This window comes from Narcine bancroftii, chromosome 2, assembly GCF_036971445.1.
Source record: "Narcine bancroftii isolate sNarBan1 chromosome 2, sNarBan1.hap1, whole genome shotgun sequence".
NCBI classification, from domain to species: Eukaryota; Metazoa; Chordata; class Chondrichthyes; order Torpediniformes; family Narcinidae; genus Narcine; species Narcine bancroftii.
Window position 1 is genome coordinate 54,937,430 of NC_091470.1, and position 26,344 is coordinate 54,963,773.

At 34.9% G+C, this 26,344-nt stretch overlaps 1 protein-coding gene across 3 annotated transcripts in view; it reads left to right on the plus strand.

The window, feature by feature from the left end:
- The window catches only part of scfd1 (sec1 family domain containing 1), a 163,998-nt gene that overhangs the window by 22,969 nt on the left and 114,685 nt on the right, over window positions 1–26,344 (plus strand). For all 3 annotated transcript variants that reach the window (XM_069916714.1, XM_069916716.1, XM_069916715.1), the window contains exons 3-10: window positions 358–446; window positions 1,123–1,213; window positions 1,339–1,461; window positions 12,316–12,403; window positions 14,693–14,782; window positions 16,109–16,164; window positions 19,813–19,898; window positions 22,111–22,210. In XM_069916714.1, the coding sequence (XP_069772815.1) occupies window positions 358–446; window positions 1,123–1,213; window positions 1,339–1,461; window positions 12,316–12,403; window positions 14,693–14,782; window positions 16,109–16,164; window positions 19,813–19,898; window positions 22,111–22,210 (723 nt within the window). The remainder of the gene's footprint in view (window positions 1–357; window positions 447–1,122; window positions 1,214–1,338; window positions 1,462–12,315; window positions 12,404–14,692; window positions 14,783–16,108; window positions 16,165–19,812; window positions 19,899–22,110; window positions 22,211–26,344) is intronic.

The following is a 26,344-nucleotide window of genomic DNA, read 5'->3' on the forward strand; positions in this document are numbered from 1 at the left end:
TTTTTTCAGTGATTTGGATAATTATGCTGTTCCCACCTGAATGCTCTCTTGACTGATGTATTTCCATTTGTTTTGGATTATCATCCCACCAACCAAATAATGTTTCATGTTTTGTATCTTCATATTGCCCTTTCCTCCTCTTCCCCTTCTTTACATTTTTAAATTTTTTTATCAGTTGATTGATCTGAAATACTAGCTATTTATTTATCCATAGATGCTGCTTTACCTAGTTTTGGACTTTTTGAAATTCAGAAACTGCAGTCATTTACATTTGTATTAATATTAATTAAAAAGTAATTGCGGGATCCTGAAAGACAAGCCATGGTTTTAGCTCTAATATAATTGTTTCTTCTGTAGATACTGATTTATGACCGATTTGGGCAGGACATCATTTCACCGTTGTTGTCTGTTAAAGAGTTGAGAGACATGGGCATCACTTTGCACCTGTAAGAAAATATTAACCTTGGATATCTGAATTATAAAATAGAACATAATAGAGTGAGATATGTTTTAACAAAGTAATTTCTTTATGCTCAGAAATTTTAAATTAGCCTGCACTGTCCTTGTTCTTGATTCAATTTGTTTTGCAAATAGATCATTATATTTGCTTCAGCAATCGAAAATATTAACTTTTGGTCAGATTTGAATAGTTCTAAAAATGTTTACAGAAATTATATCAACCAGGCTTGGTTTTCCTGAAGCATGGGATGGTAATATTAAAATTAGTAATGTTTTAAGGATTCTCTTTTAATTTGATGTATATTAATCATTAATGTGTTTTGATTTTCTGGTTTGTGAACATAATGCATACACAATTAGAATTTGACATGCCACTTGCCTCCGCTTGGAATTGAATCTTTGCTTCACTACAATACAGACACTGATTACTTCCTGTCTACTGTTATCACTCTTAAACAACTACAAAGGTGTCATGAATCACTTCATTTATCACTGTACTTATAATTCATAAATCATTAGAAAACAGACCATAAACTTCAAACATTTTTGTAATGTTTAAATCAAGTTTGTTTTGTAGTGCTTTGTTTTTAAGAGGCCATGTTTTTTTGCTATATCAAGAAATTTAGCTTTACTTTGGTTTTAAATTGCAGTTATATTTTTCAGGTTGTTACACTCTGACAGAGATCCTATTCCAGATGTTCCAGCAATATACTTTGTAATGCCAACAGAAGAAAATGTTGACAGAGTATGCCAGGTAATTAACAGCTTTTGATTAAATCAGCTTTTATGTATCTTACATGGAAATTTAACTGATGTTAAGAATTTTACCTTTTATTTAAATATTTTTGATTTCAGTTTGTATTTTTTATTTGTTCGTAGGATCTTCGGAACCAGCTTTATGAGTCCTATTACTTAAATTTCATCTCAGCAATTTCAAGGAGTAAACTCGAAGATATTGCTAGTGCGGCTCTGAGTACAAATTCAGTTGCCCAAGTTGCCAAGGTTGGGTTATCTTATTTGCTCAGAAATTCATGCTTTGGTCTGATCTTTTTGCTTTTTATTTGCACTGGATGTAAAAAAAAAATATATATCTATATAGATATATATATAATTTTATGGATTTCAGCATATAAATTTGATTTTTCTATATTCACCCATTAGGATTGGTTATCTCAATATTTTCACTCTTTCAACACTTGGAAGATCTGGAGTCATGATCTGTTGAATTTGCCAAAATGAGAACTTTTTTATACATTTATACACATTTGGATATGACTCATGATCAGTGCATTTCATATAATTAGTTTGTAACTAATTTGATTCTAAGACGATTTTTAAAATGGACATGTGTTCAGTTCATCATTTGACTATATGTACAACCAGATGAAACAATATTTCACCAGACCATGGTGTACATACACATTACGTAAAGATATAATTTTAAGGCAGCTTGCCACATGATGACATGAGGTTAGACTGATAATCCCTGCTTTCCTTGAAAAAGTTGAGAAAAAGTGACAAAAGGTTATAAAAGTTACAGAAAATATATGAAAGAATTGTCTGAAGACACGTAGAAGACATTAACAATGCCGCGAAAGAAGGAGTCGCGCATGTGCAGAGCACAAAAAAAAGGAGGAAATTTTAAAAAAGATTCCAGTGACTAAGAATAAAACCTAGAAAAGCAAAGAACAAGAATGACCTACAATCAAGAAAAAAGTAGAAAAAGGTGCAGAAGCTTCTTTATCTTCTGGTGAATTAAAACCAATGTTAGATTTTTTTTTCCGACAGTCCATGGAAGTGTTAACTGATGAAGTAAGGAAGAATGGTGATAAGATGGAAAGATTTAATGCAACAGGGGGTCACTAGATTTGAAAGAGTGGATGGAAAAACTAAAGGGAATGAATTCGAGATTCAAAATCTGAAAGATCAAGTGAAGAAAACACAAGCAGAAGCTGTTGTAAAGTTAATGCAAATGATAGACATTTTGGAAAATTTCAGTAGATGGAACAATATCAAGATTGTTGGACTTAAAGAAGAAGGTCAAGAGTGGAAGAAGTTTCTGCAATGGTGGATACCGGAATCTTTGGGACAGGCTGCATTTCAAGGGGATTTGGAGATAGAACGAGCCTATAGGGCATTGAGACCTAAACCTCAGCCTGACCAAAGGTCTCGTTCAGTACTTGTCAGATTCCTTCGATATGAAGTAAGAGAGAAGATATTGGAGCTGGCTGCAAAACAAGCTAAAGAGAGACAATCACCTTTGATTTCTAATGGAAATAAGATTTTTAAAAATCCAGATACAAGTTTTGATTTGTTGAAAAAATGAAAGGAGTTCAATCCAGTTAAAGATATATTGTGGAAAAAAGGCTATGTCTTTGTTTTAAGATACCCAGCTGTTCTGAAAGGGAGGAATAGATTTTTTACTGAGCCTAATGAAACAAAAGTATATGCTGATTCACTGCCTGCTAAAGATCAGCAGATGGCTGTAGACCCCTGAATTTATTATATAACTGAGAGGTTTTGCTGTAACTAAAAATAATTATATTTCGAGAGGGTTAAAAAGGGGAGGAAGGTTTAACCTATACTGGGCATGATCTAATATACTGGATAAGATTAATGGATTAAAAGGTATATTGATAAGTTTATAGTAAGGGATGGTATGGTGTTTCGAGCGAGTTAGTGGGGAACGTGATGCTAAACACTATGCTGGGCACTAATGCGACTAGTTTTGCATCCCGTATACATCAGGGTGATAGAGATGGTTTAACATTACGTTTTTTATCTTTTGTTTTCTTTTTTCCTCCTTTCTTTTTTTTTGGTTTCTAGCCTGGGCTGTTTATAGATCCAAGATATTATGTGGCGAGGTTGGGTTGGTCGGGAAAATGGAGGTGGATGCTGGAGAAATATAGGTTTTAATTTGGATGTCTAATGGCAGGGAAATTGTCATTTATTAGCATTAATATTAATGGAATTCAGGTTATTGAATTATATAAAAAAACTAAGTGGATGTGGCTTTTATACAGGAAACTCATTTAACAGAAATAGAGCATACAAAATTAAAGAGAGACAGGGTAGGGGAGGTATTCTTTTCATTCAATTCTAAAGTTAGAGGTGTAGCGATATTAATAAATAAAAGTTTACCAATTGAAATATTGGATGTAATGACTGATAAAGTGGGGAGGTATGTGATGATAAATTGCAAAATATATTCTGAATGTTGGACTTCGATGAATGTATATGCACCAAATGTAGATGAGGGAGAATTTATACGTGATGTTTTTTTGCAGTTAGCTAATGCAAAAAGGAAAATAATTATGGAAGGAGACTTTAATTTTACTTTTAACTCCAAGTTGGAGAGATCAGGAGTAATTATGGTTAAAAATAAGGTGACAAAGGATGTGAAAAATTTTATGAATGAAATGAAACGTTGATAGTTGGTGAAAGATGCATCCTAATATTAGGGATTATTCATTTTATTCTTTATAGGCATAAAACATATTCCAGTAAAGATGTTTTTAATCGCCTCTCAACAACAGTCATAGTATTGAATATCAAGTGAGGATATTGTCTTTTTTTTAAATTATTTCTTGCACTATGATTCATATCAATAACAGCATTCACAAATGATCATCACTAATATATACACAGACATTTCCCCTCCCCCCCCTCCACCCCCCTTCTAAAACCAATAAATAATAAAACACATAAAACAAAGAAATAACAAAAATCAAAGAAGTCGTATTGTCCACTTTCACATATTTAAATCTAATTGTGCTCATAATCATGTAGTTTTAAGAGATGGAGGTTTGTGGTGGTCATTCTCTGACATATTTTATGTATGGTTCCCAAATCTGTTCGAATAATGTATATTTAGGATACTGGATATATTAATGAAACTACCAAACAATAAAACACCAGGTGAAGATGGATTCACTATTGAGTTTTATAAAGTTTTTAGGAATCTATTAATCCCTTCCCTCCTAGAAGTAATGAATCAGGTGGAAGAGACCCAAAACTTACCAGAATCATGTAAAACAGCAATAATCACAGTAATTCCGAAAGAGGGAAAAGACCCGCTATTACCAACGTCATACAGACCAATATCATTATTGAATACAGATTATAAATTAATAGCAAAATTATTAGCAAACAGGCTGAATGACTGTGTACCGAAACTAGTAAGGCAAGACCAAACTAGATTTGTTTAAAAAAAAAGACAGGCGGTTGATAATGTTTCTAAACTTATCAATTTAATTCTTGCAGCACAAATAAATAAAACGCCAATGGTAGTTGTTGCATTAGACGCAGAGAAAGCCTTCGATAGGGTAGAGTGGAATTATTTGTTTAAAGTGTTGCAGAAATTTAAACTACCGGAAAAATTTATTAACTGGATTAGAGCATTATATAATGAACTGTTAGCAAAGATAGTAATAAATGGATATGTATCAGATCACTTTAAATTAAACAGGTCAACAAGTCAGAGATGCCCATTATCCCCTTTACTGTTCGCTTTGGTTATTGAACCTCTGGTGCAGTTGATAAGGAAGGAAACTTTGATAAAAGGAATAAAAATAAAAGAAAGAATATAAAATCAGCTTATTTGCAGACAACATCATAGTATATTTAACAGAACCAGATAGGTCAATTAAAAAAACGACATATGAAACTGGAAGAGTATGGAGAGATATCAGGATAAAAGATTAACACCAATAAAAGCAAAGTGATGCCATTGAACAAATTTGATTATTCAGAATTCAAAAAAGAAACCCCTTTTAAATGGCAATCACAGGTGATACATTGCCTTGGTATCAGAATAGATAACAACCTAAAACATTTATACAAATTAAATTATGAACCATTAATTAAAAAATAATGCAGGAAGATTTAGAAAGTTGGAAAGAACTACCATTAACTTTAATAGGAAGAGTAAACTTTATTAAGATGAATGTGTTCCCACAAGTGCAATATCTATTCCAAATTTTATCAATTCCCCTGACAGAATTTTTTTGCAAATCTGAAGAAAATAGTAAGGAAATATTTATGGAAAGGTAAGAAATCAAAAATAGCACTATAAAAATTAACATGGAGTTACAAACAAGGGGGGGTGGCTACAGCTACCAAACTTCAAAAATTACTACAGGGAAGTGCAGTTATGGTACTTATCAGAGAGGAGAAAAAACAGACTGGACTTAGATAGAATTGGACAAATTGGGAGAAAATATCCCAGAACATATACTTTATAAATGGGATGAACAATTGGTGCAATACAACAATTCACCAGTACTACATCACATACTTAAATTATGGAAAAGAATACACCTGGAATAAAAAAAGATAAATTATCAAATACCAAAAATATTATTGACACAAAACCCAATAATCCCCTTTACAATAGATAATTTTTTTTTTCAAGGTATGGGATAGAAAAGGAATCAAGAAAATAGAAGATTGCTTTTTGGGAAATAATTTATTAACATTTGAGCAATTAAAAGATAAATATGGAATAACACAAGGTACAATGTTTACATATTACCAGTTGAAAACTTATTTTAAAAATAAATTGGGAAATAGCTTGAGATTACCAGAAAGTAGCAGCTATGAATATTTAATCACAGACACAAAGATAATTTAAAAAATTATTAACAACATGTCCATCAAATTGCAATATAAGGAAGAGAATGTGTAAACCGAAACAAAGTTGGGAAAAAGATTTAAACATAGAGATAAAGAACAAATCATGGGAGGAATTATGTATAGGAGCAATGAGGAACACAATAAATACTAGATTACATATGATACAATATAACTGGCTACATAGATTATATATTCTCAGAAATTAAAAGAGTGGTACCCAACAGAATCGGATAGATGCTTTCGCTGTAAACAAGAGACTGGAACAACATTACATGCAATTTGGACATGTTCAAAAGTAAAAACTTTCTGGGAAGAACTAAACCTAATATTAAACAAAATCACAAAAAAATAATATATCAAAAGATTCAAAAAAAATCCTGTTAAATAATATAAAATACAAAAAATTAGGACTAAAATTAGACAGAGCCCAAATTAGATTTATTATTATAGCACTAGCAGTAGCAAAAAAAAATGTATTATGCCAATCTGAAAAATGGAAACAAGCCTTAAAATACAACAGTGATATACAGAAATGAACAAGTGTACATACAATCTGAAATGCAAATATACATTATTCAAGCGAGGATATTGTCTGATCATTCACTTTTAGTTATGTCACTTTTATTGGAGGTTATAGATGGAGGTTTAATGTAGCATTGTTGAAAAGGAAAGATTTTTGTGATTTTGTAAGGCAACAATTTTTTTTGATGGGTCTGAATGAACATTCTGTAACTAATAAGTTTGTGGTATGGGATTCTTTGAAGGCTTATTTAAGAGGACAAATAATAAGTTATACGACCAAGGTTAAAAAATAATATATGTTTGGTTAATTCTTTGGAAAAGGAAATAATAAAGATGGAAGAAGAGTTACAAAATCGAGGGAATGTTGAACAAAGGTTGGATTTAAAGAAATTGAAGCTTAATACAATACAAACATATAGAGTAGAGAGGGATATAAGATAAACCCGACAAAAATAATATGAATTGGGAAATAGAGCACATAAAGTTTTAGCATGGCAAATAAAGGCTGAACAAATATTGAGAATATTAGTAATGGTAAAAGAAGATTACGTTTTGAAATTTTATAAATTATATAAACAGAATCTTTGAAAAATGGGGATAAATAAATGAATATTTGTCCAAAATCACTTTACCACAGTTAAGCATAGAAGAGAAGACAGAATTAACAAATCCATTTACAGAGTCATTTAAAACTGCATTAATAACAGTTATTCCAAAAAAAGGGAAGGACCCTTTGCTTACATCTCCATATAGACCAATCTCATTATTGAATACTGATTATAAAATTTTGTCCAAAGTAATAGCTAAGAGATTAACTAAATGTTTGCCTAAATTGATTAACATGGACCAAACAGGTTTTTATTAAAAATAGAAGATCAGCAGATAATATTGTTAGATTTTTAAGTTTAATAGATATGGCTTAGAAAAGAACAATATCATCAGTGGCCTTTGCTTTCGATGCAGAGAAGGCAATTGATAGATTAGAATGGGATTATTTATTTAAAATAATGAAGGTTTTTGGAATTCTGACAAATTTTATAAATTGGATAAGAGCATTACATAATTGTCCAAAAGCTAAGGTGATAGGCAAATATCAAAATATTTTTTGTTGGAAAGATCATCTAGACAAGGATGTCCATTTATCTCCTTTTTTATTTGCATTAGCTATAGAACCTTTATCCAAGGTGATTAGAAATGATAATGAGATTGAGGGTTATGCTATCGAGCATAAAATTAGTCTTTTTGCAGATGATGTAATATTGTATCTTACAAACCCCGAAGGTTCATTACAAAAGATAATGCAATTAAATATTTAGGGATCAATGTTGATAAGAATTTAAATAATTTATTTAAATTAAATGACATACCTTTATTGAGGAAAATTAAAGAAGATTTATTAAGGTGGAAAGATTTGCCATTTTCTTTAATAGGAAGGGTTAATTGTGTAAAGATGAATATCTTTCCTAGAAAACAATATCTTTTTCGGTCTTTACCAATTTTTGTACCAATAATATTTTTTCAGGATTTAAATAAAAGAGTAAGAAGATTTATTTGGAGGATAAAATGCTTAGGGTGGCATTGGAAAAATTAGCATGGAAATTTGATCAAGGGGGACTTCGAATGTCTAATGTTAAAAATTATTATAAAGGAGCTCAACTTAGATTTTTGTCCTCTTGCTATCATACTGATGAAAAGATTGCATGGGTGAAAATTGAAATGAATAAAATAGGAGAAAGTAATTCTGAGCTTATTTTATATAAATGGCATGAGGGGTTATTAAAAGGAAAATCTGATACACCATTTTTGAAGCATATATTCAAAGTATGGAATGGAGTACATGTAGAAAGGGGAATGAGGAAATATGGCTAAAATTATATTAAATCAAAAGTCTTTAATTCCTTTTACAGTTAATAACCATTATTTTGATGTTTGGTATAATTGTGGAATAAAAATATAAGGGATTGTTTTTTGGGATCTGTTTTTTTAAACTTTTGATCAATTGAAAGATAAGTATAATATACCACATATTACTTTTTTTTAAATTATCAACTTAAATCATTTTTTTTTAAATTGGGAGGAATTTTAAATTGCCAGAACAAAGTCCATTTGAATATCTAATAACGGATACATTTATTGAAAGATTTATTACTAATATGTATGTTAAATTACAAGAGACTACTTGGAAAAAGGATTTATTTAAATCTAAGTCTAGATGGGAAAAAGATTTAAATATGTAGATTCAAGATGAAGCATGGTCAAAATTATGTTATGAAAGTGTAACTAATACAATTAATGTTAGATATTAAATGGTACAATTTAATTTTTTACATCAATTATATTATACTCCATATAAATTACATGCACTTCATTCAAATTGTTCTGATCAATGTTTTAGATGTAATAAAGAAGTAGGATCTTTTTTGCATGCAGTTTGGGACTAGTTTTGAAGATGCAAATTTTGAAGAATCCCAGAATATTTTTATTAGGAGATATTTATCAAAATAAATGTATAGCTGTAACATGGAAATCTGGTGATATAGTGGGGTTGAATAGATGGCGAATGGAACTATTAAATTGTATATCATTAGAGAGAATAACATATAATTTACAAAGACAACCAGAAAAATATGATAATATTTTGAAACCCTACATGGATTTTATTGCTATGACTTTACCTGCAGCATCCACCACGCCCCCATCCAACCCGCCCTATTTAGATATGATTTAAGACTGTTATGTAAATTGTATTGTAATTAACTAAAAGATATAGGTTTATTAGACAGACTTTTTCTTTTCTTTTTTTTTCCTACTTTTTTGGGAGGAGGGGGTGGGTGGGGGGGAGAAAATATATAAAAATTGTATTATTTTTGCGTCGTAATTTTATTATTTTCATGTTATGGATAAATACTGTATATGTTTTGACACAAATGGAAAATAAAATTTTCAAAAAAAGATATAATTTTAAATAAATATTTTAGTGTAATTACTCAGTTGCAGAATACTGTTCATCAATTTCACAGTCTGCAGGAAGGAGCTATTTTGTAGCCTGGCAGTCCTGATTTTGAATCTTCCCAACCCTCTCCTTGATGAAAGTGGGTTAAAGAAGCTGTGTGCTAGATGGAAAGAGTCCTCTACAGTATAATTCTTTGAGTCCCATTTAAGCAGTGCTCCAGGTAAATGTCATCAGTAGAGAAAAGGAATACCCCACTGATCTTCTTGGCCATTTTGATGATCCTCTGTTTTGGATTCTGGTCCAATTCTTTGCAGCTATCATGCCATGCAATAAAGCAGCCAGACCGAACCCTCTCAATAGTGATCTTGTAAAATGTGGTGATCCTGAAAGATGTAAAAAGATAGGGGCACTACTGCGCCTTTCTAACTAATGAGGAGGTCCAATATAGGTCATCCTTACGAAGGAACGTTGTGCTCTCCTCTCTCTCTCCACTATAGAACCATAGATGTGTAATGAAGATGATTGAATTTCGTCCTCCTGAAGTTCACAGCCATCTTCTTTTCATCGCATCAGGATTTTAATTTTATTTAATGCAGCTGAGTTTCTGGTTATAATTGAAAGTTACTTCATGTTTTAAGTTTAGGTTTTTGTGAGATTTGTACAGATTAACCATTTTGATTAATATAACTGCAATCATAAAAACATAAGACATAGGATCAGCATGAGTCATTTGGCCAGTTGAGCATGTTCTGCCATTTAATAAGATCATGGGTGATCTGGCCATAGACTTTGCTCCATCTACCTGCCTTTTCCCTGTAATCCTTAATTCTTCGACTCTGAAAACTCTATCTTAAATATATTTAATAAGACAGCCTCGACTTGAGCAGAGAATTAAAGAGACTTACTGCTCTGGGGAATAACCGTTTGTCCTCATCTCCATCCTAAATCTATATTTTTAGACTGTGTCCCCACTTCCAGTCTTACTTACCTATCATCTGTAAGGTTTTATATGAAAAGAAAATTTTTGGGAACTTTTAAAAATATTTTTATTGATTTTTCACAAACTTGCATATTTAAAACTTTTATGGAATGCATAATAATAATGACAAATTAGGTAACTCTACAAACTATAAAACACATATAGTGCATCCATAATACAAAAATGCATGAAAAAGTAACCCCATCCCCAAACTAACATTGTATACCTAAAGAAAAAATGTACTTCATTCCTGAAATAAAACAGCAAGTATTAAAATTTGGAATTAATATTGTGTCTAGAGGTTATGAAAATAATTCAGGAATGGTCCCCACAGCATTTGAAACCTTATATTTGAGTTATTAATTGAAAAACAGATCTTTTCTAAATTTAAACGACATAATGTCCCTCAGCCATCGAGCATGAGTGGACGGGGCAGCATCCTTCCATCTCAACATTATTGCACGTCTAGCCAAGATAGAGACAAAAGACAGAGTATGACATTTAATTGGAGGTTAAAAATAATATAATCCTCTCCAGTTGTACCTAAAAAGCAACCAAAGGATTAGGGTCTAGATTTACATTAAGAATGAAGCACATCCCTCCAGTAATTTTCAAGGCTAGACCAGATCCAGAGTATATGAATCAAAGAAGCCTCTCCTATATTACATTTATCGCAACAAGAATTTGCATCTGAATAGATATGAGATAATTTGACTTTCCATTTCAATGAAATTGCTTGTCTGGCTATCAGCATGGTGAAGGCTAAAACTTTTTCCTGAGTTGCAGAGAGAAGTACATCTAGCTCATGTGAAAAACCAAACAAAGCAATGAAGGGACATGGTTCTATTTTGATCTTAAAAATCATTGATAAAGTTTGGAAAATGTCTTTACAAAATCTCTCTAAATTTAGCTGATAGCCAGACGAGCAATTTTATGGAAATGGAAAGATGACTCTTCACCTACCCATACACAGTAGTTACATGATGTAATGACCTCTTTAAGCTTGGAGAAAAATTAGATACAACATTAAAGATAGAAACTTTAAATTTGTAAAGATGTGGGCCATTCATAGAATATTATGATTGGAAGAATTACAAATTTTGAATATGCCAGCAATTCTCTGTCCAATCCACAATTTCCCTTTTACAAAGGCAACTTCGCTAGATTTAGTTTTTAGTTTATTTTTGATGAGTTTTTTCCTTTTTATTATTTTTAATTTGGATTAATTTGGCAAATATGGGTTTCAACATGTTTATCCTAGATTAATTCAATAACTTGTTTCTCATGTGAATTAAGGAACTGTCTAATGCAGTTCCATATGTATTTTTTTGTACTTGTATGTAGATGAGATGACTTGTTATGCAAGTTTATGTTAAACTCAATAAAAATATTTTAAAAGATCATTTGACTTTAGACTTACAACTTTAAATTGTAACAAACAATGATGGGCACATAAGGATGTAGTATTAACCATCTTAAAAAAATTAAATCCCAAGCTTCATTCAATAATGAAAGGTATAAATCCTGTTTCCAGGCATTTTTAATTTTAACTAGAGGGGCAGGTCTCAAACCCACCAACTTACCATAAATAATGGATAATAAAGCTTTGTGAGAATGTTATAGTCTAAATATCACATCAACATCAAGGGGAACTTTTTAAAGATTATTATTTTCCTTCTAAATCTTGCAGCGCACAAATTTTGCTAATCTTAATCATTTTTTAATTATGTGATTATGAAATCCTTTTCTGCTTTGTTTATTTTTGCAGTTATTTGATCAGTATTTAAACTTTATCACTTTGGAGGATGACATGTTCGTATTGTGCAATCAGAACAAGGAGCTTATTTCCTATCATGGTACTGTCTCCAACCTCTTGTATCTATATTGATATATGCATCAGATTCGAGCCTGCTTTCAATGATGGTTCAAAGTAATAAAATAATTAAATTATACTTTTAAACTACAGTTCCTATTTTGAAAGTTTACACAGTAGAATCCTTGGTATCTGGCACCTATGAGGATTGGTAGATGCCGGATAAGTGAATTTTCAGGATGCTTGAGATTACGTGCTGTGCAGATTGGCAAACTAACCACTAGGAGGCGTCAAATTTTAAAGTTCTTGTTTATTTTACCTACTATGCTATATGCTTGTGTAATGACCCCCCCCCCCCCAAATTTGGCCCCAAAATTGGAGTTTTTGTATGACCTGTGTAAAAGTCGAACCCCCCCCCCCCCCACCCTTTACTTATGGGCCCAAAGGTCTGCCCATCCAAGATTCCTACATCCTGACAGTGGACCCTCCCCCTGCTCCCCACCGGAGCTCAGGACGCCACGGCTGCCCGCCCATCCAAACTGCCAATTGTAATCCCAGCTACGGCTGTCTGCCCATCCAAACTCCCAATGCCCCAGCCATCCACCTATCCAAGTTCCTGACCGTAGATCCTTTCCCTGGCTCCTGATGCCTTGAATGACACAAGTACCTCCTGAGGTCAAAAGTTTGACTCGTGTATAAGTTGACCCCCCCCCCCACCCCGGCTGGATCAATTTTAGTATGAAAATTGATCCAGCCAATGAACCAATGGTACATTAGTTTGATTAATGAAAATGCTCTGCTATGTATTGACTTTTAAAACATGAAATATTATTGCAAATAATGTTTTTGAATGTTTAAAAAAACAAGCTATAAAATTACTGCCCAAAATTATTAAAATATTTCTATGATTTTGTGAAAAATATTTTGAAATGACCTTTTACACTAAGAGAAAAAGAAATCCCGAATTAAATGAAAATTGAGAATTGAAAAATCAAATCTAGCTTCCTAACATTTCAGTATTGCTCTTCGCTCTCTGGTATCTAAATTTAATCCATACTTATACTTTTCTGGTGCTTTGAAAAAATTAGTTCAATTGTGTGTTGAAATTTGAGCTGAGGGAGTCCAAGTGGAAACTCCAGTGCATTGCTAGGAGCATATTGCCTTTTTGTAGCTGGTAATTTTGGATGCTTTTGAAATTGAGGCCACTAGTCACTTCTTGGATAAATGTAAACCCAAGGGCTTTATTTCAGAGAGGGTGAAGAGAATTATCATAGTGCCATGGCTAATGTTTATTATTTCACCAACATGACTAAAACATTATTTTTCATCACTGTTTATTGCTTGTGGTGTGTATATTGTCCACTACATTTTCAATGATATGCAGTACTGTTCCAATTATCCAAAATGGTCCTATGTTGGATAAATGTTTTTTTCGGAGAACTTGTCATTTTTTTAAAAACAGCTCAGTAGCAACAGCAAATCACTTGTATCAATGTTTAAACAACAACAAACAACAAGGGAAGACTTTTTAAGCATTAAAATAATGTTTAGTTCTCACCAAAAAAATGCTGGCCGCAATGCTGCTGCCAATTCCCAACACATCCCCAATGCTGCCATTGATCCCTGGAGAGGCTTCCCGGGCTGGTGCAACACTCACGGCAAGCTGGCGGGCTCTTGTCTCCTTGGTCACTGGAGTTCCCGACGCTCTGAATCCTCCCCTAGGCCAACTGCGCACGGGGAGTCCAATGTGCGTTTGAGGTGGTAGGCTGAGGGGAAGGTTTGGAGTCGGTGTCAGGAGTTCCAGTGTGCTGAGGAAGAAGGGGAGGGGAGAGAATGCCACTGAGCCCGAGATCTCACTCCTGTCTGGAAGGCCGCTCTCCTTGATGATGCAGGGACACGGGATTCTTCTAACCGCTTGCGGCTGGGAGACAGTGGCACACAGTTTGAGAGGGATAGTTGGAGAGAAAAGTCAATAGGAGAAGGTAAAGAAGAAATGGAAAGAGAGAAGGGAGGGAGTTCTAATTTCTAATTTCAAGCAAAGTGAATTTTTTTCAACCTTTGAGGTCAGTTCAGCTCTGAAAAAATTTCAGGTAAATGAGAAATTCTGATTTGTTTCGGATATCCTCATTTATCCAAAATTTAATATTTTTTTAGGATAAATTAGGTTTTTGTTATGATTTTGATATGAAAAATATGATTTTTGGATAATCAGAGTTGCCCTATAATAGTGACTATATTTTGAAAGTACTTAAGTGATCGTTAAGTGCTTTGGGATTTCTTGTATTATGTAAGATGTGTACAATTTCTATCTTTTTCTTAAATCCTATTTCAGCAATCAATCGCCCTGATATCACAGATACAGAAATGGAAATAATAATGGACACTCTGGTGGATAGCCTTTTCTGCTTTTTTGTTACGATGGGTAAATATAGTTTAGCAATCCTTGTATTTGTTATCGCAAGTGTTGTAAGGCAGAGATGTATGATATTTTCTGAATAATATCTTCTTATGAATATTTTGGGTTGTCTATTGATGTAGTCTATAATCAGATGTATGCTTCATAAAAGGTTTTGCATAGCCTGGTCAGTTTTGAGGAAAAGAGGCCATTTGGAGATGCAATGCATCTTCAATAATAAAACTTACAAATTGCATTAACATATCTATTAATAGGAAGTTTGGACGAGTATTGAGTTAATTAAGGTTGAAGGTGAGCACATAAAGGGTGTACTCTCCAAAATTATCTTTGTGGAGGAAATCAGCATTTGGATACAATTGTCCTGCATAATCATTAGTAAAGCATATCAGTTGGGGGCAGGGGAGGAGAAGAAAACGTCCCCATAGAATCTAGATTCAGGCAAACTGTCCATTCTTGTTTGTATGAGTTATTGAACTTTTTCCCTATTCTATGAGGAAAGATGCAGTGACAATGCAAGACAGTTTGTGATTCTTGAATCAAAGCCTCCCTTAGATTTTGCATACCTAATTAAGGTCACCTCTATACAGTGGTTCTGCTCTCTTCTGTTCAGACCCATGGTCATTCAGCAGATTGATCAGCATTTGCATCAGCTCGAATTAACTCCACAGACTAGAGTCATATTCTTTGGTATTTTGCCCAAATGACTCACTATTCTCTTCAACAAACCTGATGGTGCAGAGAAGCCTCACAACATAGGAGTGGGCCCTTTGGCCCAACTCGTTGATGCCAGCCAAATATCCCATCTGTGTTAGTCCCATTTGCCTGCTTTTGACTCATAACCCTGTCATTTATCTGTCCTCTAAATGTTGTAATTGTGTCCACTTCTTCTAATAGCTTGTTCCATATCAACACTATCTGCTTGTGTGGAAAAGTTGCCCTCGAATCCATTTTCAGTTTTCCTCCTCCTGCCACATAAAACCTATGCTCTCAAGCTTTAGACACTCTGACCCTGGGGAAAGGACTGTGATTATCCACCTTATCCATGCCCCTCATGATTTTTCATACCTAATTAAGGTCACCTCTCAGCCTCCTATGCTTCAAGGAAAAAATGTCCTCGCGTATCCTGCCTATCTAGTTTTGAATATAGGGTGTAAAGGGTGCAGAGAAATATGTATTGATTGTGTAAACTGTATATTTTTGAAATTAAATATTTAAACTTAAGTTAATGATTTGGCCGGGGGTGAGTGGGGGGATGACAAGAACAAGACTCCCCCCTTACAAGTGAGGAAATGTTTTGAAAATCATGTAGTTTGATTGTCTTTCTTAAATTAGGTGCTGTTCCAATTATACGATGCCCTCGAGGGAATGCTGCTGACATGGTAGCAGTGGTAAGAAATATATTTTAATTTATTTTAGTTTACAAAACAAAAAAAAGATTCTTTTTAAAAACGAATGTGATAGGATCCATAGTGTATATCTCTTTAAGACTGTTTACTGTTTAGAAAGCCTTATTTCCTATCATTAAAGCAAATTAATTAATGCAAGCTGTCAAACTAAGGTTCCTCTTGCCACCTCACACTCATCAAATGTCACATGATGTAATAGAAAGTTCTTACAATAATAACATCTTTGCTGCAGCTTTAATTTAGAGTACCAAGTATAATATCATTCGGAATTGAACCACTGTATAGAGCCAAAGGAGGGAGCATTAAGGTCAGTAGCAAAAAAAATAATCGAAAGGGATAGATTCCATTTGGTAGATTTGTTCAAATCCAGTGTTATTTTTATGATCAAACTGTGTCTTGGTGGATAGAAAGCAGCAAATTGCTCTGCAGCTACTAATAAATCAATCACTTCAACAATTATTCTTGAGATTTGATGCCTTGTGTAAAACTGCACCAAGTAGCAGGACTTGCACTGTCACCTAATGCTTTTAAATACTGAGCAGAAAGCAAATCTCTATTTTATCTGGAAGTGGAGCACCTATAATAATGGGTAATAACAAATAATATATTCTCAGTCAATGAGTAGGTCGAGCAGCATCAGTGGGGGTGGGGGGGGGGGAAGAATGATTGATCGGAGCCCTCTTTAAAGATTCATTGGTCGAGAACATCTTATTTGTTCTTGAACAATGTTATCACTGGTACATTTCCAGAAAAAGTAGAGATCTGCTTTCTGCTCAGTATTTAAAAGCATTAGGTGACAGTGCAAGTAGTGCTATCTGGTGCAGTTTTACATAACGCATCAAACCGCAAGAGTACACTTCAAGTTTATTATCATCTGACTGTACGTACACAACCAGACGAAACAACGTTTTTCTGGACCACAGTGAATGCACGCCATACACAGCACAAATCACATATATGCATAAAGATATAATTTTTAAAATACATAAATATTTTGGGATAATTACTTGGTGGCAGTGTACTACTGTTCGTCTATCTCATAGCCCTTGAAAGAAGATATTTTGCAGCTTAGCAGTAATAATTTTGATGTTCCTGTACCTACTTCTTGATGGTAGTGGGTGAAAGGTGCGGTGTGCTGGAAGGAAAGGATCCTCTAAAATTCTTGGAGCCCTATTTAAGCAACATCCTGGTAAAATTATCAAAAGAGAAAAGGGAGACCCTGTGATTATGACTGTTTTGATGATCCTCTTGAAGGACTTAGTGTCTAATGCTGCTTGCAGCTGCAATACCACTCAACGATGCAGCCAGACATGACCCTCTCAATTGTGCTCCTGTAAAATGCCCTGCCCTTCTCAACCTCCTAGGAAAGTGTGGGCACTGCTACACCTTCCTAACTAATGAGATATTTGTGGGTTCAGGATAGGTCATCCTTTATATGCACACAAAGGATCTTATTGCTCACCATGGCAAAACCATTGATGTATAATGGAGAGAGGTGACCTTCGCCTTCCTGAAGCCCACAATCATCTCCTTTGTCTTGTACATGTTGAGACTTGCGTTGTGTACTCACACCATTTTACGAGTCTCCGAGTTCTCCTTTCTGTAAACCATATTGTTGCCAGTGAGGCAGCTACTGCTGTATCATCGGCAAACTTGATGATTGCATTTAAACTGAATCTTGCAGTGCAGTCGTGAATCAGCAGCATGAACAGTAGCATTGCTGAGCACTCTCCTGAGGTGTGCTAGTGCTCAGTGTGAAGGGATAAGATCTTGCCACCAATTTGAACTGACTGATCTTTCAGTCAAGAAGTCCAGAATCTAGTTACAGAGAAGGGTGTTGAGCAGCGAGGTCAGAATATCCACCATTCTCTGTGGTATTATTGTGTCGAACGTCAAGCTAATATCAAAGAGCGACAGTCTGGTGTAGGAGACATCATTTTGTAGGTGGGTCAGGACAGAATGGAAGGTCAAGCCAATAGCATTATTTGTGGACTGGTTTGGACTTTAGACTTTTTAAAAAAAAAAGACCAAAAGTTAGATCAGTTCCTAGATTTTAGCAATTTATAAAGTGCTTTATAGCTGTTGAATTACTTCTGAAAAGTGATTATGTTGTAATAAAGCTTGTTTTTCTGCCATGCATATGGTATGGGATCATTCTTCCTTTCTAATTGATCTTCAGATGTGGTGGGCTACCTCTTTGAACCAGTGTGAATTGTGTGGTGTTAAATTGGGAGTTTCACGTTCACTGAAACAGTGCAAGATTGGTGTTACATTACCAAGCTAGGACTTATGGATGTAAAATTTTGTTTTGCCTGATATAAATGTCCTTGCATTTTGACAGTTGGTTAAGAAATGAAATATTTTCAGATATAGAATGGTACAATATAATTTTAAACACCAGTAATATTTTACACCACAAAAGTTTAATAGATTAAATTCAGACATTCTGGATAAGTGTTTTCGATGTAAACAGGATAGAGGTACTTTTTTACATTTTACATGGACATGTCCCAAATTGAACTTTTTTTGGATTAATTTAATAGACTTTCTTCAACAGGTAATGTGTGTTAGACTCCAGAGAAATCCTATGCTATTTCTTTTGGGGGAAATTTCACGGATTAATCCAGATTTAAAGTTGGATTGGTTTCAAAAGGAATTTTTAAAGATTGCGCTGGCAGTTGCCAGAAAATCTGTAGCTGTTTCATGGAAATTGGACACAGATTTAGTATTAGATAGATGGCATGGTGAAATGTGAAGTTGTATACCTTTGGAAAAGATTACATATAATTTAAAGAATAAATATGAAAACCTTTTTGAGAATTTGGTTTCTATATAAACAAAAAATTGGTGTTATTACTTTATAAATACTTATATTTAGTGAATTGGTCGACTATGATTCGAGTTTTGTCACTCCCCAGCCTTACCTCACCTTAATAATGTTTTAATTTTTTACTTTTATTATTGTTTGATATTTTATATGTATGTATGTATATATATATATGTGTGTGTGTGTGTGTGTGTATATTTGTATGTATATAAATAAATATATATATATATATATATATATATCTATCTATTTATTTATTTATTTATTTATATACATACACTTAGATTTTGACCAAGTACTATATACCCTACGGTAGTCTTTTAGTTCATTATATATTTTGTATTTAGTAGTTATATTTATAGTTGTAGAGTTTAGCATAATTCAGATATAATTTAGTTATAAGGTAATATCCAGTATTGTTTATGCAATTAACCTATTTTATTGTTCTTTCTTTTTTCCCTCTATGAGGGAGGGAGTGGGTGGAGGGGGGGGAGGAAAAAATGATACAACAGCATGTATTGATTTTGATCTATAGTAATTTGGCTATGTTTATACTTTTTACATGTGCCAATAAAATAAAGTTTGGAAAAAAAACTTATTGAGATACAATAGGCCTGCATGATCCAATGTGCAATTTTAATATGCATCTTTATTTCTAATGAGTACACACTGCCCAAGCCTGTATTGCCTTCCTTACTACTAAGAGTAATAGTTTTGCAATGTTTTCCTTGCTTTCTGCTGTGTTTCGACAATTCAACAAAGATGTTACTACAATTCAAAATGACTAAAATTGGTTTTCCTAGAAATTGGATAAGAAGCTGCGGGAAAATCTGCGAGATGCCAGGAATAGTCTCTTCACAGGAGATACTCTTGGTGGAGGGCAATTCAGGTACAGTGTGATCAATTAACTCAATGCAAAATAAAATCCAGGGTTGTAAGAAAGTGCTTCTCTTCGATTTAGCACTGTATTAACAGGTTATGCAAAAGGAACCCTTTTACTGCATGCAGATGAGAACCCAATGCTGGCGCAGACACAGTTGTCAATGCTGTTATCCCACAGCTACAAGAACTCAAATTTGATGCCGACCTCTGGTACTGCTCTATGTGGGGCTTCCTTGTTATCTTAGTGACTACGAGAGTTTTCTGCGTGTGTCAATTTCCTCCTACCTGCCAAAAGCATGCTGTGAGATTAATTGCCTACTATAAATTACTCATTTAATGCATCCTAATGGTACAAGTTTCCCGGCAAGTGTGAGCGAGAATGTTACAATAGTGTAGGGAAATATGGAGAAAGATAATGGAACTAATGGAATTGTTCCCAGGTGAACCTCAATAGATCCATTGAACCAAATGGCTCCCACCTGTGATGATAAAGATCAGGCTGAGAAAATACTTTCAGACTGTCTTTATCAGATATTTCTAACTTATTTGGATTCTGACCAAGCAGCAATTCTTGATTCTGAGCTGTGGTAAAGTTTGATTACTGTATGGTAGATATCATTTATAAATGATATGAAACCTGTGTTTAATGTGAATGTTACAATTGGAAATCAGTATACTAACCCCCCCCCCCCCAAAAAAAAAATCCCACGCCATGCAACAAAGAGTAGTAGTTAAGAGCTGAATGCGACCCTGACCAGGTGTGCATATACTATTATGGTGTCCAATCGTCCCTCTGCATATGAGAGGAATACCTCTTAGAGAATTAGTGTAATAAACTGGAATAAGGACCTGATTTAAATATCTTCAAGTCAAGTTTATTGTCATCTGATTGTACAAGTAAAGCCTAACAAAATGACATTCTTCGATCCTCGGTGGAAAACATTAAGACAAACAATACATATGCAGGATGAGTATTTCATCAATATAAATAAATGTTGTTTCATGAAAATGAGAGTCTTGGATGGTTAGTGTGAGCAGTTCATTTGGTCGTTCAGCATTCCCACTGCCCATGGAAAGAAGCTATTCCTCAGCCTGGTGGTGCTGGCTCTGATACTCCTATATTTTTTCCCCTATGGGAGTAGCTGCTGAAAGATTCTGTGTGGAAGGGGTCCTCAATGATTTTGCACACCCTCTTCAGACAACGATCATTTCGATGGAGGGGCAGGGATACCCCAGTGATCCTCTCTGCCACTATGATAGTCCTGTAGATTAACCATTTCTCTGTAGCAAAAAGCCACTGTGATGAAGCTGGACAAGATGCTCTTGATCGAGCTCCTGTAGAAAGTTGACGTAATAGTGGCCATAAGCCTTTCCCGCCTCAGTCTTCTCAGGAAGTGGAGTCGCTGTTGCGTCTCACTGAGGAAATAATGAGTGTACGCTATAGGTCACGAGTTGATTGAACTCCAAGGAACTTGATGCTCTCCACTCTCTCGACGACAGAGTTGTCTGATATGTAGTGGAGGGTGGTCATTCCTGGTCCTCCTGAAGTCCAGGATCATCTCCTTCGACTTGTCCATGTTGAGACTCAGGTGGTTACTCTCGCACCATTTCAGGAGATTTTCCACTTCTTCTCACCTCTTCAAGACCAGTTCCATAAGGTAAATGGGCCTACTAATCTACTTTGCAGACACGAAGGAGCAGATATGTTCCTTTGGATTCTTTATCAAAGCTAACTAGTCCACTTCATTGGTATTCTGATAACATAAATGTAATTATATTTAATAAAGAATAGCAGGAAGTGCTTGAATAAAACCGAGAACAAACAAATAAATGTGGTTCATTGAATTAACAATTTCTTATGTTCTAGTTCAGCCTAAATTTTAGCTGTAACTTTATTGCACCATTTGTTTTAAGCTAAGTGGTCGGTCAGTCATTTTGTTTTTATTTTGAATACTAAGTGGTTTGTTAGTATAAATGTTAAAATGAGATTTCTCCAGCACAAGTTTAAAAACTAACATTATTAAATTTTGCATTAGATCATCTACAATTGAGAGTTCTCAAAATTTAAGTTTACCTCTGGAAAATGTTTGTACAAGGAATTTTCAAAAATACTGTATTGTGGCACGGAACCTTCGTTGACAAGCGTTGACAGTGGAAAAACTTTTGTTTTAATATAGCAATATCATATTTACTTCTAATATTTTTTGTTTCTGTTATAGTTTTCAAAGACCTTTATTAGTCCTTGTGGACAGGAATATAGATTTAGCTACTCCATTACATCATACATGGACATACCAAGCCCTCGTTCATGATGTCCTGGTAAGAAATTAACTGAAATTGTGCCAACAATTTGATTTGATCCTAATGATGATGCTGTTTAATGACAATTGTAATTCTCAGTTAAAGTTCAATGTTAATATTAACTCAAATCATGTTCAGGTTTTGCTAAAAACCTTGTCTGAAGGGCATATGCTGTGACTAATATGCATACAAGTTGGCAACTTGTACCAAGAGAAACAGCATAAGTTGCAAGTTAATGCATCTTAATGCCTAAAACATTCTGGTCTACTGGTCTCATGTTTAAGGTTCCCATTATTTTGATAATTTTCTCTCCATGGCATGGAGGGTTGTCTGCTATTTGACATTAGGCATGCTTTTAATTAACAAAGGAATCTTACTGGCCTCCAAAATGGACAGGTCAAGTCAAGTTTATTATCATCTCATTGCACAAGTACAATGCGACAAAACAGCTATCTCTGGTCCTCAGTGCAAACATGCAGACACAACACACAAAGACAAATAATACATATGCAGGATAATATAAATATTGTTTTGTGAATATGAGTTTCTTGGATTGTTATTGTGGGAAGAAGCTGCTTCTCAGTCTGGTGGTGCTGGCTGTGATGCTCCTGATGCGAGCAGCTGAATAATGCTGTGTGTGGCAGGGAAGGGGTCCTTAACAATTTTCCTGGTGGATCACATCAGGGGAGGGCAATTCCAGGAATTGTCTCTGCCACTCTTATGGTCTTGTAGATTGATCACCAATCCATTTCTCTGCAGCAACCATACTATACTGTGATGCTGCAGTCCACGATGCTCTCAATAGAGCTCCAACAGAAGTTTGACATAATAGTGGCTGGTAGCCTTTCCTGCTTCAGTCTTCTCAGGAGGCTTAGTTGACTTATATGCCAGTTATAACATAAAACAATTAAAATTAGGCTAAAAAATGGGGGGGGGGGGGGGGTCAACCTATCTGCCAGTCAGCTTGTGCACCAAAATAGACAATAAGGAGTAGAGCAAACACCAGGGCATGAATGACCTTCTCTTGCTTCTGTTCTTGAGTTCTAATAATTATGTTCTTCTGAAAGTCAGTATTATCCTACAATTACCAGTAGATGGTGTGATGCTACAGTGATTTTATTCATTACCGCGACATGCATTGAAAGACAAGTGAAGCATTCTTCGCTGGCTAGAAGACAACTTTTTTGAATTGCAATAGGGATTGTATGAAATTATTGGAAGATTATATATTGAATTGTTGAATTATAGTGGATGGTTGAGATAAGTTTATGGTTTTAAAGCTGATATTTTAAAAATAACTAATTTTCTGGAATAAATTCAGAGCTCTAGTAAGGAATAGGAGGCTGACTAAAACATAATTTTATAATAAATAGGTTCAAAGTGAGGACTTGTGGAGAATCAAGCTTGATCCCTCATTTGCTCAGTTCATGGTTGAACTTCTACCTTTTATGGTTTGCCCATGCCTTGAGAGCCCAAGTGTCTACTGGCCTCCGTCTTGAATTCAAAGTTCCAAGTTCAGATTTTATTGTCTGAATACTAATATGACATCACATACAACCCTGAGATTCTTTTCCTGCGGGTGAGACAGATTTTCTACTTATCAGTAGTGTATAAAATGTACTCAAGGAAGATATATATGCAAAAGAGAGAAATGTAAACAAAGAAAAAATTGTGCAATATAAAAAAATAAATATTTAATAATAATGAGCTGCTTGGTTTGGTGACATTGAGTGCAAAGTTGTTGTTAGTACGTCATTCAGCTAAGTTTTCAAACACCCTCCTGTATGCTAGGTCATTGCCCTTTTTATACTCCCACTACTGTCATCATCAGCAAATTTATGGATGGTGTTATTGTCATACCATGCCTCACAGTCAAACGTGTAAAGTGAGTAAACCAGGGGACTAAGAACATAGCCCTGTGACGCTCGGGCTCTGATGGATTCAAAACCTGATGAGACAAAAACTACTAGCACTTAAATCCCCTTGAAGTATAATTTCCTGTTGTCCTTTGTGGATGATGGATGTGATTGGCAGCTGTGAGAGTCAGTGGTCGGTTTGAAGGAAGCATGACTGAAGAGGTAATTGAGTTGGCGATGGGACAAGTGAAAGGTTGGGATAGGATGGTGCTTTGGCAGTGGCTGGGGAGGTGATAGATGCAGATAGCGATGATTAATTTATTATCGTACACTTAAATGCAATGTACTTTTGCATCAAAACACTTTTCTTGCTGCAGCTAAATAGGTATTTTTTAAAGATAAAATGGGGTAGGAAAGCTGAGCTGGTTTGTTGGGCTTAGAGGAGCACCCATCCTGGCGGATAGGCAGCCCTGATAATGGCATTGAGCTATTCTGTCTGATTTTTCAAAGGCTAAGATATTGGTCATCTACTGTTTAAAAAAAAATGGATGACTTATGCTGCAGCAGAGTTTATTTTTTTTTATACATTGAGTTGCAAGTATCGGTATTAAAGGCAATGCTAAGATAACGCTTTCATATTTGTCCTCAAGAAGATGCTTCAGAAATTTCCTTACATATTTATTTAATTCTTTTTAAAAAATCTTTTGTAGCAGTAATACAGGTAAAGTTTGAAAAACATATTGAATTCATGAAAATTTATTCATCTTTATACAATTAACCCAACTTATTAGTGTTATGGATAAAGTCATCCATTTTTAAAAATCTTCTTCAACTTTTTTAAGTAATGGAAAATAATTCAATTTATATATTTTTTAAAAATTATTAGCTACATGAATCCCTAAATATTTAATACTATCTTTTGGCCATTTAAATTGGGTATTTCTTTGACAATGACTGTAGTCTCCTATGTAAGAGGCATAATTTCACTTTTATCCCCATTTATTTTGTACACAGAAATCCTACCATATTTCTCCAAATTAAAGTGTAATTTCCACAGGGAAGTTTTTGGCTTTGTCAAATATATTAAAACATCTTAATATATTAACAAAGGATCCAAATGTAAACCTGGGAATTATAGGCCCGTGAGTCTGAGTGGTGTGTAAGTTGATGGAAAGTGTTCTGAGGGATGGTATTTACAAATATTTGGAGGTACAGGGATTGATAGGGAGTAATCAGCATGGTTTTGTTAGGGGTAGATCATGCTTGACAAACCTGATAGAGTTTTTTGAGAGGGTTGCAAAAAGGTTGATGAAGGGAAAGCTGTGGATGTTGTCTATTTAGACTTTAGTAAAGCTTTTGACAAAGTTCCCCACAGGAGGTTAGGAAAAAAGGTGGAGGCATTAGGTATAAATAAGGAGGTAGTGAAATGGATTCAGCAATGGTTGGATGGGAGGTGTCAGAGAGTAGTAGTAGAAAATTGTTTGTCCAATTGGAGGCTGGTGACTAGTGGAGTTCCTCAGGGATCGGTCCTGGGTCCACTATTGTTTGTTATATATATTAATGATCTGGAAGTAGGGGTGGAGATTTGGATAAGCAAGTTTGCGGATGATACAAAGATTGGTGATGTTGTGGACAGTGAGGAAGATTACTGTAGATTAAAAGGAGATTTAGGAAGGCTGGATCTTCAGCAGATCCAGCAGCGTGGATGGGTCACGTCTCCAGAATGGAGGACCATCGCCTTCCCAAGATCGTGTTATATGGCGAGCTCTCCACTGGCCACCGTGATAGAGGTGCACCAAAGAAAAGGTACAAGGACTGCCTAAAGAAATCTCTTGGTGCCTGCCACATTGACCACTGCCAGTGGGCTGATAACGCCTCAAACCGTGCATCTTGGCGCCTCACAGTTTGGCGGGCAGCAACCTCCTTTGAAGAACACCGCAGAGCCCACCTCACTGACAAAAGGCAAAGGAGGAAAAACCCAACACCCAACCCCAACCAACCAATTTTCCCCTGCAACCGCTGCAACCGTGTCTGCCTGTCCCGCATCGGACTTGTCAGCCACAAACGAGCCTGCAGCTGACGTGGACTTTTTACCCCCTCCATAAATCTTCGTCCGCGAAGCCAAGCCAAAGAAGGAAGAAGGAAGGCTGGAGGTGTGGGCTGAGAAATGGCTGATGGAATTTAATACAGATAAGTGTGAGGTGTTACATTTTGGAAAGTGTAAGGTAAAAACATCATGAGATGGGACCGGAGAAGGAGTCACCCAGTACTAAGGAGTAACAGAATGCAGATGTGA